Source organism: Clarias gariepinus, chromosome 15 (genome assembly GCF_024256425.1).
Source record: "Clarias gariepinus isolate MV-2021 ecotype Netherlands chromosome 15, CGAR_prim_01v2, whole genome shotgun sequence".
In the NCBI taxonomy this organism is placed as follows: Eukaryota; Metazoa; Chordata; class Actinopteri; order Siluriformes; family Clariidae; genus Clarias; species Clarias gariepinus.
This window is the reverse complement of record NC_071114.1, coordinates 18,201,543-18,221,332: the sequence shown is the minus strand read 5'-3', so window position 1 is coordinate 18,221,332 and position 19,790 is coordinate 18,201,543. Positions and strand designations below refer to the sequence as shown.

General features: G+C 38.5%; 1 protein-coding gene across 1 annotated transcript in view; it reads left to right on the top strand.

Moving 5' to 3' along the window:
- Positions 1-19,790, top strand: part of insrb (insulin receptor b) — a 72,988-nt gene that overhangs the window by 45,608 nt on the left and 7,590 nt on the right. The window contains exons 3-20 of the mRNA XM_053512545.1: positions 8,670-8,991; positions 10,426-10,565; positions 11,705-11,849; positions 12,384-12,598; positions 13,272-13,398; positions 13,580-13,824; positions 14,100-14,267; positions 14,398-14,596; positions 14,806-15,071; positions 15,284-15,432; positions 15,566-15,722; positions 15,874-15,967; positions 16,058-16,125; positions 16,991-17,220; positions 18,033-18,143; positions 18,835-18,994; positions 19,115-19,244; positions 19,378-19,512. Coding sequence (XP_053368520.1) covers positions 8,670-8,991; positions 10,426-10,565; positions 11,705-11,849; positions 12,384-12,598; positions 13,272-13,398; positions 13,580-13,824; positions 14,100-14,267; positions 14,398-14,596; positions 14,806-15,071; positions 15,284-15,432; positions 15,566-15,722; positions 15,874-15,967; positions 16,058-16,125; positions 16,991-17,220; positions 18,033-18,143; positions 18,835-18,994; positions 19,115-19,244; positions 19,378-19,512 — 3,061 coding nt within the window. The remainder of the gene's footprint in view (positions 1-8,669; positions 8,992-10,425; positions 10,566-11,704; positions 11,850-12,383; positions 12,599-13,271; positions 13,399-13,579; positions 13,825-14,099; positions 14,268-14,397; positions 14,597-14,805; positions 15,072-15,283; positions 15,433-15,565; positions 15,723-15,873; positions 15,968-16,057; positions 16,126-16,990; positions 17,221-18,032; positions 18,144-18,834; positions 18,995-19,114; positions 19,245-19,377; positions 19,513-19,790) is intronic.

Sequence of the window (19,790 nt, the reverse complement as noted above, 5' to 3'; positions counted from 1 at the left end):
AAAAACGTATTAATTTAAAATTTACTGCGGCAGCGAAAGCATTCTAGCGTCATGTCCTAAGTGACCATGACGCCCTATTAATTTTAGAAACTGCAGAAGCAATTTGTCAGGGCTTTTTGGTACATTTGTCATAATTTTTATTTATATATATATATATATTCAGATATCATCAATTAAAACCACTAAACTACTGACACTGCATCCCACTTTTCCACGTATCCTACCAGACGGTGATGACACCGGATCATTATGCTTATTTCATACATTATAGAAAACATGCGGCGATAAAAAAAACATTGTCATGATTCGGGCTTTCTCCAAGTACTACATCGGCTTGTGCAGCATAGTTGGAATCTGCTTTACTGATTAACCCGACTAAGCAGCAACATGAAAAGAGGCGTAAAGCTCATAAGGTCATAGGATATGTTAACCTTTTTAAATTGAAATGTCACATTTTCCTAGTCATGTGAAGATCTGCTTTAGACGATGTAATAAAAACGTCTTCCTGCGCTTAGGAACGCTTCCGAAGTTGCCCTGTGGTGCCCCTTGTAGAAAAAGGCCTTGGTGCCTCTGTTATTTGTAGGGCATTCAAGGCATTTACTTCAGTGGCCCCTTGGGACATGAAATTCCTACCCTGCCCAGTTAACATGATAACTTCCCCTGCAGTACAAATGACCGAATACATCAATATTGCATCTAAATCAGTCCATATGTCCCATGAAGTCCTTTGTCTGAGAAAAAAAAAAACCCTCTTACTGAAATCTTACAGCTGTAGAGAATCAGCTTACTGAATTGAACTGAGAGGAAACACAGCACAGGAAGTGTGTCTGAAGTCTCGAACATGGATCATTGATGGTAGATCGTCTGTATAGAATCAGTGTTACTCAAATGAAGAGCATCAAGACTGTCTCCAAAAAGAAGAGAACATAAGGGAATCAGTGGCAGTCGATGCCACGAGATGCCAGAAATGATCAGCTGGAATCACGGATGAAGGTGAACAGGTATCTGCAGAGTCTTCCCGATGACCTGGGGGAAAGAAAGGGAGGAGAGAAAAGAAAAAAACAAATCAATGCGCATGGTGCCACACCCTGAACTATCATTACTTACACACTTATAAGGCAGCAATGTACTGGGGAATTAAAATGAGGCTGTTTTTATTAAAGTATGAAGTAAACTATGAGCCTTTATGTTTTAGTATTGATGTAATTTTAGAGAATAAGAAGATTTAATCAGAAACTTTACTTAGCGTTTGTGTCCTAGTGTAGAAACGTGCAGCTTCTTTAAAAAACTGAGATTTCGAAAGCTGTGTGATGCATTTTTTTTGTAAACGTACAATTTAATGTAATAGTAAATTAGCCTTAGGGTTGTTTCAAGATTAATTCTAGCTAAGCTAACCCTGGACATATTTTTTAAGTTTGAAAGGTATTACGTCCTTCACAGATGCATTCTTAGATGTTCAAGCTCTTAAATGAGCAAAACAATATTTATAGGTCCTTTAGTTTTCGTCTAAACAATCTATAAAACACTCACAGTCGTCCCAAAGGGTAAGGTCGAGATATGAGTCATGTCTTTTGCAGCTGCTCTGAGTTAAGTAGCCTAAACGCTAACCCAGCTGACTCACCTCGGCCCTGGGGTATCTGTTTATTTGTTCATTACCTTTTATCAGAGCTGTCTCTTTTTTTTCATGAATTAATTTGACCTGGTCATGTTGTTTTTCTGCATCAGCCTCGACTCGGCTCAGCTTGAGAGGAACTCATGACTCGGTCGTTGTTGGAGCGTCCTGATTGGCTGTGATGTCGTGTTTGTTCCCTGTTTGCTGATAGCTAATCAGTTTTTTTAACTCAAGCCTGATTGCCCCTTATTTGCCCGCGTAAAGCAGACGATGATGATATTAGACCTTTGCCCGAGGCTTGGAGTGTAGGAATAAGGAAAACGTGACATGCAGAACAAGACACATTTCACTAACAAATATGCAATTAAAAAGCAGGAGGTAATCTTTCCCCTTGTTGTATCAGTTTTAGGTAGAAAAGCATTACTCTTTAGTACTCTGATAGACAAACAGTCGAGCGTTTAAAGTGAATTAAAATAAATAAAAATAAGTATTTACTCAGCTTTTATTTTATCTGAGGAAAATTGGAAGTGAGCCCTATCTTATCATTGTGGCTGTGCTTGTTTGATTCATAAAAATTGTTAAATGATTTGAATCAATAATTAGTCGATTAGAATAAAAGTATCTTACAGTATATTCAAATTATGCTGTCATTTAGTCTTTCTTTTATTTACTTAAGAAGGCATGATGCAACATTTGCTGAATTAATTTGCAATTAAAACAACAACAAAAAATGTATTCCAGGTGTCTAAGATCTTGAGTTTGAATCATGATGATGCCACAGCCAAGGGGTGGCAATATCAATTATATCAATAAGCCCTTTTCTTAGGAGTCTTATGATACCCCTAACGTTGTTTGAGGCAGTGGTTTAAAACGATGCACTTGGCTGGCTTCACACACCTCCTGAGATAATCACGTAACAGGCTTTACCCTTCTTGCTTAGTAGCTGTCATTTGATTGAGGAACTGGCAATGACTAAGTTAACAAGAAAATTAGGAGGAAAAGGACAAAATATATAGATTTGAAGTCACAATCAGAGAGGGAATATATATATATATATATATATATATATATATATATATATATATATATATATATAATATTGTCCTGTGCTTTCATGTGACAAATAATTGATTTTTTATCTAATTTTAACAAACGGTGTACTAAGCAGTCTAAACTCAATTAGGTTTTTAGTAAAGACTCAAATTATTTGATTGCCACAAACCAGTGGAATAGAATACATGATGGCAAATCGTAAAATAAAGTTATAAAATTACAAAATTACAAAAAAAGAAATAGGCTACCCTAATTAATAAAAAGTAATTAATTTACTTTTTTAAATTTGCCTAATAGACCAGTAAACAGGCTGATGACCTAGAATTGTCCCGACATAAGTTAAACATTTTTTAATCATCTTCATGGAACAGGCGAACACACAAACTGTGACTAGCATTACAGCAATGTGTTGTTGCCTTCATAAAGAAGAGTAATTATTGGTTCTTTGCCAACAGTGTAAACAATGTAAACTTGGTTGCTGAGTAAAACTCAAAACTTCCATGAGGAGTTACCCTGAATGCACTTTAACTAAACAGCCCCAAGCTGGAACTGTGTGAAAAGCCATTATAGAAACAGTCCAGTAAAGTACACATGACGTCTGCTTTAACGTTTCAATAACAGTAACGAGTTCTATCTGGAAAATAGTAGATCATCTATGGATTCATCGTGGATTAAAGGAACTGTTTATTTCTTAATGCGATTTAAGTAAGACTTTTTTTTATAAAAAAAAAAAAAAAAAGGTAGAAAGGAAGATTAGTGGAAACCGGAACCTGTTGTTTTTGATGATGCGTCCATTTGGTGAATCACCTCACCAGCGATTCTACTCTTAATGAACCAGACGTGATTATTCATACTCGAAGCACCCGGCAGCGAGTCGAGTTTACCATAATGGCCTTGATCTTACACGCTTTTTTATTTGTATATTCATAAAATGCTAGCTTAGTTTTTTAGGGTGATATCCGGAATAAAATATTTTTTTTCTGATGAATTTTTAAGCAGATCAGTGTTTGTTTAAACAGTGATGAAAACATGAATAGGCTAATGCGAAAACTAGTGTCATAGTAAATATTCTCTCAAGTTAGCATAGTAGTAAAATGCTAATTTGCAAACGCACCAAAAAAAGCATAACTGCTTATCAAACTAACAAACTGTCAATATAGAACATTATTATTATTATAGGATAATTTAAAACTGTCCATCTGAAAGAGTTAACCAGTTAAATTTCAGAAACCAAAAAACAGAATTGGGGAAAGTAGCATTTTTCCTAGTGCATGAGCTAGCACGAGGCTATGCTTTATGACAGTCTTCGATATGACAGGGAAGTCCTAGTGAATTTGTATCTTAATCTTTTCTTCGTAATTTTCCAACACAGTCTAATGAAAATGTTGATATTCTGCATAGCTGTGTATTGTTTTCTTGTTTGCAGTGCCTTTACTTTTAGTAAACAATTATTTAATGCTTAGATGTTCACTTATTTTTAAAGATTAGTCTCTGTCTTTAGCTAGCATAAATCCCAGTGAGGAGTTAATAAAGGTTTATAGCAATGGTGAATTGCAGTTACCATAAATGTGCGTTACTTTTGTTTCTTGTATATATGTGTGCGTGTGTATCTGTGTGAGGGAGAGACACTCCCACAACCTGTTCAAGCAGGCCTATGGTTCATTCCTGTGTTGTGCGTTCTCAAGCCACACGCTCTTCTCTTTCTCACTCGCACACGCACACACTTTAATACAGACCACCAACAGGTAGACACAATCACATGCATATTAATCTCTGTCTGTCCTACACTTAAGTGGAAGGTCTTAAAGTTTGTGTATGAGACCATCGGGCATTCAGAATGTGTGTCTTAGGAGGTTAGTTGTCATTCGGGTAGAGAGCGATTATTCCGTGCTTTGCATAGAATGTTGAGGATGTCATGATTTTGATAGATGACACAGAAGTAATGTCTCTGTCACGCTGTGTGACTGTGTGAAATATACTGATTATTCACTGCGCTTTTGTCTCACATCACACTGATGTTTTTTGTAACTAAAGCTGGCAGCTCACTGCAAACTAACCAGGCTTAGAAGTGCAGTGAGCGAACACGCTTTAACAGTGTGAACTCTTTCCTCCTTTGAGTTTTGGACGCTTTACATCCTGAAGATTGCATCTGCAGTCTTTTCATGTCTTTCCCTATAGATTAACTAGCTGTGCCGCTACTATGGTGAAATATCGTGCAGTATTACAGTATTGCAGTACCTGTGAGGGCTTTCTCTGGTACTCCCAAGCTGCAGTGCAAAATGTTTCACTTCACAAGTTGGTAATCTCATTACAGGTTTATATTAAAGTGAGGGACTTTTTTCCCCCCTGAGGAACAGTCAATACAGTATCACAGTATCTAGGTGGCAATTTGATTTGTATTGTAATTGTTAGTATCATGATTTTATAAATAACCTAATTAATTTCTTTTCCTGTTACAGTCCTGAACAAATTTTTAATAGGTGATTGGTTTAGAGCGTACCACCTAAAGGATTATAAAGGCAGGGCAAAATTTTACAGGTTCAACTGCATGTATATTAAAAAAAAGTAATAAAAAAAAATTGTGGAGTCAGTCTGCCACATGAACTGCCACACAAAGACTTGATACGTCACTGAATCAACCAGTGAATTAAAAACCTTTACCTTTTAATTAGATTGACAACAAATGAGTGAATCAGAAACCGGTCTGGTTTTAGCAACAAAGCATTTTCATTCTGACAGGTCGGCAAGTTGATACGTACTTTAGCTACTTTAAATGAACAAATAACATTAGCAAGCTCGTTTGATGACTTCCTCTCTTCATTTCAGCTAATTTACCTTCAGTCAAATAACTTCTTTGTCCCAGTTTTCCAGTATTTAATTAGTGCTAGATTTGTTCTCTACTGTTGCCTGAAACGTTCTACCGTCAGTTCCACAGGCTTTCTAATGTTTACAATGTCTTTAACAAAAAGTAAGACTTATTTTGTAAGAAAATAAGTTCATGTTTTGTTCTAAGCAATGTGATCTTATATACCCCATAAATGTAGACATATTAAGATTCATAACTTTGTTACTATCTGTACTTAAACGTGTGCACAAGAACAATGTCCAAATTGTAAATTTTGGAGACATGCGGTATAGCTAAAGATTTTAGCTAAAAAATTATTTTTAAAAACCTTGGAAGTAAATAAGTAACAATAAAAGCAGATTGTATTATAAAAGATGCCTCTGCTCAGAATTTATACTTAAAAGAAATAATACAAATAACTAATTGTTTAATAATTGACCACTAGACAATAATCAATCAATAATTAGTTTTAAATTTTAAAAACTATAATATGTAGTGTTCAACACTAAAATTAAGGGGGAGAAAAAAATATACAAATTTACTATTTTATCTTATTTTTAATATTTAATTTGATGATTTGATTTAATTTTGAAAAATGGATTTAATCCATTTTTAGTTATTGGTCAGTAATCAAAGGTAAGGAATGAATCATTTTATTTGTTCGTTTTTGTTTCTTTTTTTATTGCAATATCACTAGTTTTTGTATTATCATATATATCATACCATGTTTCATATTGATCAGTTGTGCTTATTTAAGTACGTCTGTGTGTGTGTGTGTGTGAGAAAGAGTTCGTTCGTGCGTTCGTGGGCTTTCTGCTGGAGCGACTTGTGTGTGGGATCATGTGGTGTTAACTGTTGACACAGTTAAAGGGCCAGGTTTATGTTCCTGAGCCGGAGACGCGGCTCCCCCGAGCCGAACATCCGTGTGACGGAGACAGAGTGTAAATACTGCAGCGTTAATCGAGAGGGAAACACACGAGCATGCAGCGTGAACAGAAGTGTGACTCGTTACTGAGTGCAGATACGTGTCACTCTGCTCCTGAAGGGCTGGTCTGGGTGTGTGTGTGGGGGGTGGGATGGTTTGGGTTTTTTTTCGGAGGGGGAGTCGCAAGGGTATAAGAGGTGTAACACTATATGAGCTATATAGGGCACTTCAGTACCGCTATAGTCCCGTCTTATGGGTTTGTCTCGTCTGTTCCGCGCAGAGAGGTGTGTTTGTGTATGTATGTGCGCGCGCGCGCGCCCGCTCGCTCGCACGTCAGCGCGTGAGGGGTTAATGAGGGGCGGATCTCTCTCCACACTAGCAGAGGCCATTGAATGGCTGCCTTCCATGGACAGCAAATACATTGGTTAAGGGTGAGGGCGGATCTCGGGCTGCTTCGAAACTCCGGAGTGGAACTTCACAGACTCTGTTTCTATGTGTGTGTGTGTGTGTGCGCGCGCGCGTGAGAGAGGGAGTGACCGTGAGAAGGGAACAGGGGCGACAGAGTTCAAAGACGCTGTTTGCTCGATGCGTTCTCAGGATTGGATAAGACATTTACGTGGGGAGTGTAAAATGTTTTTTAGTTTTTTTGGCCCACAAAATGCACAAAAGCAGAAAAATCCTGCCTGTGCAATGAGAAAACTAAATAAAATCCAAAATAACTTAAAATAACAGGAAAATTAGACACAAGAGCACAAAGTAAAATAAAATAAAAATGCATGACATCAGGCACAAAACAACATATGTTTAACCAGTAGTTAAATAGTTCCTTTCGAACCTGTGAAATCATAAGAGGTTTGACTGACGGTAAACATTTGCTTACATGCAACATAATCACTAATCATATTTACTGCAGATGGGAATCAGCAGGGAGCAGCTGATACCATATTATCTCAGTACCTAGGTGCTAAGACACGATCGTTGTTTTTTTTTTTTTTTTCTTGTAAGAAGTGATCATATGCATATCATATGTTCTCTGCAGTTAGCGCTCCTTTAGTTGGCCTGCATTATTCATCCTATACACCAGGACATTGTTGACTTGAGGACTCTGCCTGGTCAGAAGCTGTTGATTAATTTTTTCTAACAGCAGCACTGACAGTAATGCCACTGCAAATACCAGATTTGTTCTAACGCTTTATTGTTCTGGTAACAGCTTATTCACAGGAACTATCGAGGTCGCTTCACATAAACACACCAAAATTGTTGATATGGTGAAGACAGATTTGTCTAGATGTTTTTCACATTTATTGAAGGAGTCTTTAGCGTCAGCATTTTTTGTTGTTGTTTTTATATTGTAATAAATCTCAGGAAAGCAACAGGCAGTGCTCTTTTAAGGAAATGAATCACAGGCTTCTCTCTTTTTTCATATAAACTGAAATGAATAATAAGCCCTTATGAAGGGTTAAGTCCTGTCCCATTCCGTCCCCCCTCCCAGTTTTGTTTTTGACGCCTCCTCCGCCCCAGTCTTCTGCTGTCCAGTTGTCCAATCAGGACAGATTTCATCCGTCTTGAACTCCTTCACCTCTGTCCTGCTTTTCAGACAGGTGGAGCTCCATGCTGCTAAAAACCAAAGGGGGTTTGTGTTGTTCTGATGGGGCCCCCTAGTGTCACTTGATGCAGGGTTCTTATAGGACATTAATAAAGTCGGGCAGGTTTAACGCTGATGTCACACTGCAGACAAAAACACTCGCAGTCCGAACACCGAAAAGTCCTGCGAGTATGCTGAACATTCTCTTATCCTGCCTCTCCCTTCTCACTCTTTTTTCCACATTTTTCGAAGGTCTAAAAGCAACTGAATCCCAGACATCGCATATTATGAAAATGTGTTTTAATTTTATAAGAACTCCAGAAATTTCTAAATATCAACTCAGTATTCATTAATTTATTTGTATGGTTTGTTTTTTTATATTTCATTGTTTAAATATTATAATAAATCGTAACTGCAATTCTTACTTTTTAGATATTGTAATAAATCCCAGGATTAAATCACAGTTTGAATCCTTTTTAAAATAAGTCACTAAATCAGTTATCTCACAGATTACCTTTATTTTTAATATTGTTATACATTCTAAAAACTAACTGTGCTATATATGTGTTAAATGTGTTTTAATAGTAAGTTATTGTATTATTGATGATAATAATAATAAAAGACTTGTATGTATTTTCTCTGTCCTCAGTTTGTCCTGCTGTGTGTAAACATCGTGCCTGCACCTTGTCCAATGAGTGCTGTCATGATCAGTGTCTAGGCGGATGCTCTAAGCTGGGCAGTGCCAGGGCGTGTGTGGCATGTCGTCACCTCCTGCATGAAGACACCTGCGTGGAACGATGTCCTCCTGGTTACTTCACCTTCAAAGGGTGGCGCTGCGTCTCCTACCAGTTCTGTCAGGAACTTCACAACCACTGCAAGCAGGCGAAGAGCAAAGACTGTCACCAGTATGTCATCCACGATGGAGCATGTATCCCAGAATGCCCTTCCGGATACACCACCTTGGACTCAACGTGAGTAACACCTTTTCATTTACACACACTGTGAATCGGTTGGAAACCATGAGAAAAACGCTCCCCAATGAGAATAAGTTCTTGTACAAATTCCTGAACCTTTCAACCAGCGAAACTACCCTTGAGGAAATCAAATCTGAATTATCGTGAAATCTATTAAACATGTTAAATTGACCATTTTCTTTTTCATAATTTTCTTCCTTTTTCTTCTGTTTTAACCTTAATTTTTGCTTATTGTCTGTGTTTTTCATGAAACTTTTTTCCTTTTTTTCTTTCATATTTTTTTATTTAATTTAATTTGTTACTTTGACCTTTAGCACATTATTGCTTTTCCTTTGCCTTTTTTATATGAACTTTTCTTTCATTTTTTTGTCTTTATTGTCTAGTCTTTTATTTGTGTCATTTATATATTCTTTATTTATTTGTTTTTATTTGTCTCATTCAAATGTTTATTTTTTTATCCTTGCTCTTTGTACTTTTTCTAACAAATCTTTCATTTATTACTCCTTTGTCTTTCATACTTTCTTTTGTAATTTCTTTTGCTTTTTTTTTGTCTCTTTTGCCCTTTCATGATTTCAGTTATTTATTTTTCTTTCTTTTTTTTTTTTTTTTCTTTTTTTTTTTTCATGCAGTCTGTTGGTTTTAGTGGTTTGATTGGATTTCTCTATTCCAAGGATTCGGAAATTGGTAATTTGGTTGTTTTTCTGCTGCAGCCACCTTTGCCTGGCAGGCATTCACTAATAAGCTCTCATTACGCACATACACAGGCGCGCATACACACACACAGACACACACACACACACACACACACACATACACATACACGGGCGCACACACACATACACGGGCACGCACACGCACACATACACGGGCGCACACATACACGGGCGCACACATACACGGGCACACACATACACGGGCACACACATACACGGGCACACACATACACATACACGGACACACACACACAGTTTTCCCTGTTGTTGTTTCACCAAGTGCAGCTATCTTTTTATCTATCTCTAAAATGTTCATTTATTCCTTTCTTTTGACTTATTTTTAAGATTAAGGCTTTACCATAGTTACTCAAATATACGACCTTTTATTTTTTATTATTTTGCAAATATTAATGTTTATCCAATTTTATTAGCCCACGTTTTCACCCAGAAACCGTTTTATTATAGTATAATAATTTTTTTTTTCATAGCAATTGATTTAAATTTTTTTTTTTAATTAGAAATTCAAATTTATTTAAAGCATCATGTCATACTATTAACCATTTAAAGTTGTGTTTATTGTTCTGAATGATCTTTAAAACAAGTTAGATCTTATTCTCACTCGTGTTATAATATCTAGAAACAATTCTCACATGGCCTGTCTTTAATCTTTTTCAAGTGAAGAAAGAAAGAAAGAAAGAGTGTTTTGTATCTGTTTCAGGTTAAACTGTACTCTGTGTGCCGGTCTCTGCCCTAAGCTGTGTACCGGTGTGCACACCATCGACTCTGTGACGGCGGCTCAGGCTTTGCGTGGTTGCACCGTCCTCAATGGCAGCCTCACCATAAAGATCCGTGGTGGCAGTAAGTGCTGTTTACAACATTTGTTTTTCCAGGAAAACATCTCTAACTCAGATAGTCTTGTACAAGATAGATGTTATAAATCTCTGAACTTGAGTCTGATGTGAGAGATTCTGGGTTTCATGGGAATTGAGATTCATTGTACAGTAGCTGATGCTACATCAGAAGCGGGAGCATGACGAAGTGCATATATTATAGGCATTTAGCAGACGCACTTATCCAGAGCAACTTGCGTTTTTATCTTATTGGACATCTCAGCAATTAAGGGTTAATTGCCAAGGTGCTCGAGGGCCCAACAGCAGCAACTTGGTGGTGCTGGGGTTTGAACCTTGAATCTTCTGAACAATCGGTCAATTCCTCAACCACTGAGCTACCCCTGCCCATGAACTTTCTCAATTTATTTTATTGTGGTTATTTTTCTTCGTTAGTTAATCCACATATTAATACGAGGGGCGTTCAAGTCAAAATAATACTTTAAATTGTGCAGAATAAAAAGATGATAGTTCTGAGAGTTTTTTCTCTTTATTCCTCTACATAATCCCCTGTTACACTAATGCACTTATCCCAGCATTTCACTAGTGCTGCGATACCATCAAGGTAAAACATATACTCGGGTCAACAGAGCCAGGCTGCTTCGCCTTTAAAGAGCTGGCCTCCTCCTTTAATGGCCCCATCATGTGGAATGGCCTGTAGGGGGATGAGGACTATACATAAACGTGGCAATACCTCCCAGCCGAGTTCCTGTAATGTGCAAGTGGTGTTCATGAATGATTGTGTTTACAGTTCCCATAGACAGATGCGTCTCTTTCACAACTTATTCCTTAATTTTCAATGATCAGGTGTTCCACTCGCTGAATGTTTACAGGAACAACTGTGAATGATCACATAGTCTTCTTTAAAACCTTTGCATCATTCAAATGTTTCACTGCGGCTTATATTCTGATCTCAACAATCGGTCTTACGCCCTTAATCAATATATACACACATTGGGGCTCCATCGCATCCCAAAAAATCTTTAATTTAATTAAGAAAAAAAAATTCAGTTTCTTCCTTCTTACTGTGCAAGGAAATAAAGTTTGCACTGAGATACTCAAGAATCAATGTGGAATTAAGCATGTTAAAATATTTCCTCTGTTACTTAGACAACATTGCAGCAGAGCTGGAGGCAAACCTGGGTCAGTTAGAAGAGATCACAGGCAGCCTGACCATCCGCAGGTCTTTCGCCCTCATCTCGCTGTCCTTCTTCCGGAAACTTCATCTCATCCGCGGAGAGGCCGCGCAAATCGGGTATGGCTTACTTCAACTCACACATGCTCACAAACGCTCCTCTTTGCAGATAATTCATGAGTGGGAGGAGAAACGTGTCGGGTGAGATGCGTCCTGTTTGCCGCCACAGCAGAACAGAAATTTGACACCAGTTACAAGGTGTATTTATTAAAAAACAGATTATATGTTTTTATAATAATTCTTTTCTTTTTTACAATTATTTGTCTATTATTATTATATTTAAAAAATCACTATATCTTTGCGGCTTACTTAAGTAAGGACGGTAGCCATAAATAAGGACGGTGTTATTAAATATAATTTAAGCAGTTTTTTTGGTGCGGTTCTTGCATTAGCATTTGTTAGAAACTTAAAACCCTTAGGGGTCGACAGCACCATCAGCGATGCACCCTGGACTTGATGGTTTTCCAATAACAGCATGTAACAAGAAGTTGTATTCTTCTTATACCACACTTATTATAAATGTGATTTTAGGAATTGTATGGCGTTTTTACTCCTTTAGTATAAATGTGTTATTGTGTTCCTTTTTTTTTGTAGCAACCACACGTTTTACTCCCTGGATAATCAGAACTTGCGCCAGCTATGGGACTGGTCTAAACACAACCTGACCATCCTGCAGGGCCGCATGTTCTTCCACCACAACCCCAAACTCTGCCTGTCTGAGATCTACAAGATGGAGGAAGTGACGGGGACCAAAGCACGAAAAGTCCAGAACGACATCGGACTTCGCACCAATGGGGATCAGGCCTCCTGTATGCTCACGTCTTTACCCAGTTTATCATTTGATAACAAAATGTACAGATATAGTTATGACTGTTTAAATAGAATGCATTAGATGTGCATTTTATAAAAAAAAAAAAAGTTTTATTAAAAGTACTAATTTTAATGTATGTGCATTTTATTACTATTTATTTTGATCAAATTAAAATTTTATTCGTCTCATACACAGTCATACACAGTATGATATGAAGTGAAATGCTTATACGACTGCTGTTGACCTCAATATTACAAAAAATAAGAGAATTAAAAAAAAAATTTTATTTACATAATATAAAGCAATAAGAATAAGGATAAATAGGGAAAAAAGTATTAGAATTAAATAGGAATATAAAAAAAGTTAAAGAATAGATAATAGAAATAGAAAAAATATATATATTAAAATGAAATATAATAGAAATGTAATGTAGATCATTTTATAGATCATTTTATAACTCTATACATGCTAAACAACGACATTTATGAATTAATTATTTGCTGAATTGGTCGTTTAACAGTTGGCCACAATTTTTAGATCTACATTAAATATACAAGCTGAAGCAAATTTTTCTGTTCTTTTTAACTTTTTTTTATTTTGTGTAGCAGGTACTTCTAGAGTACTCATGCAGAGACTCTCATCTTTCTCACCACTAATTTTATGTCTCTTAGGTGAAAACCAGCTTCTGAATTTCACCAGCATCCGCACGATGGCCAAACACATATTGATCACGTGGGAGCAATTTTGGCCTCGTGACTTCAGAGACCTGCTGGGCTTCGTGGTGCTTTATAAAGAAGCGTGAGTGTCTTACAGGGGTTCAAATATAACACACTGCAGCAGCCAGTGTGTGTTTAAATGCATTTTTAGAACAGGGCAACCTAACTGTTTGTTTCTCTTTCCATCATGGTCTGTCTCTCGCTCTTGCTCATTCTCTCTTCCACCGTGTCTTTTGTTTTTATTTCTCTCTGTCTCTCTCCAGTCCGTATCAGAATGTGACTGAGTATGACGGACAGGATGCTTGCGGTTCTAGCAGTTGGATGATCATAGACGTGGAGGCACCAGATAGGACGCCAGACACAAAGCGTGACCCTGGCGCTCTTCTGGTGCAGCTGAAGCCATGGACACAGTATGCCATCATGGTGAAAACACAGCTGTCTGTCTCTGATGATCAGCAGGTCCAAGGAGCCAAGAGCAAAATCATCTATGTCCGCACCAGCCCCAGCCGTCAGTGCCTTTTTAATTTTTATTTTCTTTTTTTTAACTTCACTGCAGTATAATGTTAATAAAAACGTTTAATTTAGGGAGGCACCAAAATACCGTTTTTTTTCTCGAGCCAAGCATGAGTATGTCCATTTGGGTACTTGCTGAGACAGAATTCCGATACTTGTACCTGATGATGTTTCCGGGGTTTATTTTAAAGGATTACGAATATATGTTTTAGGATTCTTTTAATAAGAATTGAGTAAAAAATCTTTTTTTCTCAATTGTTTGGGTTTCAGGACCCTCTGTTCCTCTGGACCCCACCTCTTTCTCGCTCCCTTTACATAAGATCAGGCTGAAATGGAAATCTCCCACAGAGCCTAATGGGAACATTACACACTACCGTGTGTCGTACCAGAAACAAGGGGAGGACAGCGAGCTGTATAAGTTTGACTACTGCCAGAAAGGTCTGAGTCTCCTTTAGTTTTTCTGAGAAGGTTTACAATATCATTAGAGCTGCACGTTACTGCACTGCCTTTACTCTTTTTCATGTTGTCATGGCAGCAGTAAAGAGTTTTTTTTTCTTCTCCCCTGCAGGCATGAAGCTTCCCTCTCGCAGTCCCACAAACCCCAGCCCGGACGTCAGTCTGAAGTGGAATCAGACTGAGAATCAGACTCAGAACAAAAAGTGTTGTAGCTGCCCCAAAACTGAGGCGCAGCTGAAAAAGGAGGCGGAGGAGCGCGACTTCCGCAAGACGTTCGAGAACTACATCCACAATGAGGTCTTCGAACCCAAGTAAGAACACAAAATAATGAGGAGGGTCAAGATTGATCAAGTCGAATCACTCTGCCTCAAATCAATTTCATTAAGACTGACATGTGCACAGCTACAAACACACCTGCAAGCACGTGCATCTTCACTGTGACCAACACACGCAAGTTTATCACAGCACAGTGAGTCAGTCGAGCTAACAGTACGATAACGTTCGCTCTTTCCATCTTTAGATCACAGCGTCGTCGCCGCTCAGTGGGAGTGGCTAACTCCACTCTCTCCTCAATCCTCACCCCGCCCCCTCTGGCCAATGGTTCCTCCCCTACCCCGACGCCAGAGGAAAAGGTGGTGCTGAAGGTCGTCGGCAAAGAATTTGTAATAATCTCCAACCTGCATCATTTCACGAGCTACCAGATGGAGATCCAGGCGTGCAACCACCCAGACGACCCGGAGTTCTGTAGCGTCGCCACCTTCGTCAGTGCCCGCACCCTACCCGCGGGTAACCTCACCTCCCCATCATCATTAGAACATATCTAGAGAACATGCACTGTTGTGTTTTTCATAGCAACCTGGATGTTGTAGCTAAATGCTCCGTTTTGTCAGCTAATTGTCAAATCCTAGTCCAGAAAAAATACCGTCCCGGTCTGCGTGTGAGACAATCCCGTTGATTGTTGTCTTGATATTTAGGCTTCTGTTTTCTGTTTTTGGTAGCTAAAGCAGACAACATTATGGGTCCTGTTACTCCTGAGATCCTTGCTGAAGAACCCGAGTTTGTGTACATCAAATGGCAAGAGCCCAAATCCCCCAACGGCATGATCATCCTGTATGAGGTCAGCTACCATCGGGTGTCTGATAACGAGGTCAGTGCAGTTAACACACACGCATATACATTATTAAATGTCATCATTTCATCACACTGTCTCTCTCTCTCTCTCTCTATTTCTCTCTCTCTCTCTCTCTCTCACACACACACACACACACACACACACACAGGAGATGCATCTCTGTGTATCGAGGATCAGTTATGAAAAGACTGGAGGTTGTAAATTGAGAGTTGGACATCCTGGGAACTACAGCGTGCGAATCCGTGCCACCTCACTGTCAGGAAACGGATCCTGGACCGAGCCGGTTTACTTCTACGTGCCGGACAGTAAGATTTCATTAAATGAATACATACATGTGAATTTTGCCTGTCTTTCATTTATTTAGTTGTCTCACATGCAGCCAAAAATCTTAGTTTTTTTTGCTCTCGTAACAATCATGTGAATTTGGAGCGTCTCTAAACTCTGTGTCCTTTTCAGACTTGATGAATGTGAAGATCATCATCGGCCCTGTGATTTTGCTCATCCTCACACTCTTCGTTGGAAGCGCTGTCTGTTTTATTCTCAGGAAGAAGTATGTGTCTTGTACCTGCCCCTCTGACCCGTAACACTTTTAAGGTTAGTTCCTGAAAACCGATTATTTAAACTCTCTGTATCTCTGCAGGCAAACCGAAGGACCCACGGGCCCCTTAATCGCCTCGTCAAACCCAGAGTACATCAGTGCAAACGATGGTGAGTCAATTTCACCCGTATTAATATCATAGGATTTTACATTTTTTGTCAAGGTCAATCAAGGAGAAACTAAAGAGGAAAAATGAAATGTTTGTAGCAGGTGTAAAAGTAGTACAAACTGTACAAATAAATTGTCAAAAATACAAATAAATGAACATACTTCCATTTTTGGTTTATATACAAATGATATACTTGCATCACCTTTGCAAAACAACAAATTCACTTATTTAACGAAGGAAAGTTAGAGCGCCCTGGGACCATTTCCCATTTAGCTAAAATAACTTTAATGGCACATTTTCTATAATCGTCTACCAGTTTCTGACATCAACTTGCAGAAGGTTTTCACCCCTCCTCATTGCAGAATTCTTTTATCTTCTGTTTGGGTCTGTTCTTGCATGCACGGCTCTTTTCAAATCACCCCGCAGCATCTCAGTAGGGTTAATGCTTTGCCTTGGCCATTCCAGTACTCTGCTTTCTTTTAAACCATTCCTTGGTGGAGTGGATTAGGGAATCCTTGGATTATTGTCATGCTGCAAGATTTACTTTCTCTTCTACTTCAATTTGGACAGTTGGTCTCACATTTTCCTCATGCACAATTTGGTATGATTAATATTTCATAGTAGATTCCATGATGGTGATCTGACCCGGCCCTTCTGCAGCAAAGTAGCCCCAAACCATATGTCCACTCCTTCATAGTTAGTATGAGGGTTTTTTTTTTTTTTTTTTTTTTTTTGCTCAAATGAATTATGCTAATAATTTACATCAATCTAAACAGTGTTGGGTGTAACACGTTATTAGATTACTTTTTTGATGTCCGCCATTTAATCACTGTTATTTAGTTGTTGTTTTTTTAATAATGTAATAGTGTACATTCCTGATGACTGGGAGGTGGCACGTGAGAAGATCACACTCCTGCGCGAGCTCGGTCAGGGCTCCTTCGGCATGGTGTACGAGGGCATCGCTAAAGAGATCGTCAAAGGAGAGTCGGAGACACGAGTGGCCGTCAAAACTGTTAACGAATCTGCGAGTCTGCGCGAGAGGATCGAATTCCTCAACGAAGCCTCAGTCATGAAGGCGTTCAGCTGCCACCATGTGGTGAGTACGATTTCAACACAGCGCTGAAAATTCACATTGTTTGAGTGTTATTTATTTGGGATATTTTTATGTTGAATATTCGACTGTAGGAGCTACAAAAACATGACGGGGGGGAAATAAAAAGGAAGGAGAACTCATTTATCTTCTAGTTTTTTTCAGGGCATTAAATTAAAAGTCTTGGAAAATATTAGTTTAAAATGTAATAAATGTATTAATTTTGTTATTATTTGTTTAAAAAAAATGTATGTTTATTTGATCTGTAGCACAGGTGCCAATATTTACAGTACCAATATAGCTATGGCAAGTTTTGACCTGTTGCTATGGTGATATGAGCAGTGCCTAAAAACCTTGCTGTTCTCTACTTTTTGAGTTAAAGTAGGGAATAAATTAATTTCATGCAATTATAATTTACTTCTTGCTTGTGCACAAGGAATATTTTCTTGGTTAAAATTCCTTACTTTGTTCGCCTTGTCAATATTTTGAAGTTGGCCATGCTCACCTTTTTCATGTGTGGAGTAATATTTGCATTTACTTCATATAGTAATGCTTTTTTACTTTATAGAAAATAAATAAAAAATGAACCTGACTGATACAAACCATAATATTCTCTAAAACAGTTTGAGAACTTAAGGCACCAACCTACAGCTTGAGATTTTTACATGAGGCTGCCACTAGACAGCGCTGTTGCTCTCCCATAAACAAGGTCTCTTTGTATTGAAATGATTTGGTAGAGGTAATTACTTACACTTTGTGTGTGTGTGTGTGTGTGTGTGTGTGTGTGTCTGTGCGTGTCTGTGTGTATATGCATGTAGGTGCGCTTGCTGGGTGTTGTATCGAAAGGACAGCCAACGTTGGTGGTGATGGAACTGATGACACATGGAGATCTGAAGAGCTATCTGCGTGGCCTCAGACCTGACGCTGAGGTACACACACACACACACACACGCACGCACGCAAGCATATGGACTTCCAAATGGAAACATACATGAACAAAAACATACAAACATGCACTACATAAAAACACATGCAATGTGCATGTGGATACACTCATATGGATGCACATAGACGCGTATATACACACACACACACACACACACACACACACACACCACATACCCAAACATGCACATGAGCAGGAATAAATGCACTCGCATGTACACATACAGAACATCTGCAAACTTGAGTGCACATAAACGAACACATAGTCAAGTAGGTTTTTGTTATTCTAACCATATACACACAGTGTACAAAGTTTCTTCTATACCAAGGTGCTACATACGTACTACGTGATTTATCAGCAAAAATTAACAAAGTAACTGACTAGCTAAGACAAAACAAATTAACACCATAATTTAACGAAACTATCGAAGTACTATACAAAAGGCCGAAAAAGACACATTTCAAGAGCGACACCATAATTTTGCACAAATGGAGAAACACACCCACGGGGTGCACAGGCATACAAAAAAATAAGACATAGACTTATGCATATGTTTACCCATAATGATAATGAATTCTCTCCGACTTCTTTGCATGATTTATATTCTTTACTTTTCTAAAAACCTGTCTGCCTTTCTGACTGTCTGTTGTTTTTATTTTCGTTCCCATGAGTAGAATAATCCTGGCCGTCATCCTCCCACACTCAGCGACATGATCCAGATGGCTTCAGAGATTGCAGACGGCATGGCCTACCTCAACGCAAAGAAGTTTGTGCACAGAGACCTCGCCGCTCGTAACTGCATGGTGGCCGAAGACCTCACTGTGAAGATCGGAGGTATGGCAGAGAATATCAGTAGCTTAAACAGGAGAAAACATGCTGAACATGTTAAACGTGCTAACTCCAAACAGCATACAAGCTAAGTGTAAAGATAAACTCGTTCACTGTTCTCTTCAGATTTCGGAATGACCCGGGACATTTACGAGACGGATTATTATCGTAAAGGAGGGAAAGGCCTGCTGCCTGTCAGATGGATGGCTCCTGAATCGCTGAAGGACGGAGTATTTACTGCTCACTCAGACTGCTGGTGCGTTTTGTTTTTTAAAGGGGATAAGAACATTTTCCATAAAAACTATTGACGGCACCCAGTACCACTGTGAAGGCGGTGCACTCAGGTTAAATGTGGAAACGTATTTTTATACTGCTGTGTGTTTTTGCAGGTCATTCGGCGTGGTCCTGTGGGAGATCAGTACATTGGCCGAGCAGCCATATCAGGGTCTTTCCAATGAGCAGGTGCTCAAATTTGTCATGGATGGAGGATATCTAGATCGGCCGGAGAACTGTGCTGAGAGAATGTAGGTTCAGGAAATTAACAAAAACACAATCAGGATGCAAGCTCCTCCTATCAAACAACACAACACACTTATTTAAGCTCCTCCCATCAAACAACACACTTATTTAAGCTCCTCCCATCAAACATCAACACACTTATTTAACCTCCTCTCATCAAACATCAACACACAATTATTTAAGCTCTTTCTATCAAACACCAGAACAAAGTTATTGAATCTCCTCCCATGAAACACCAGTACACGCTTATTTAAGCTTTTTCCATCAAAACCCAACAACGCCA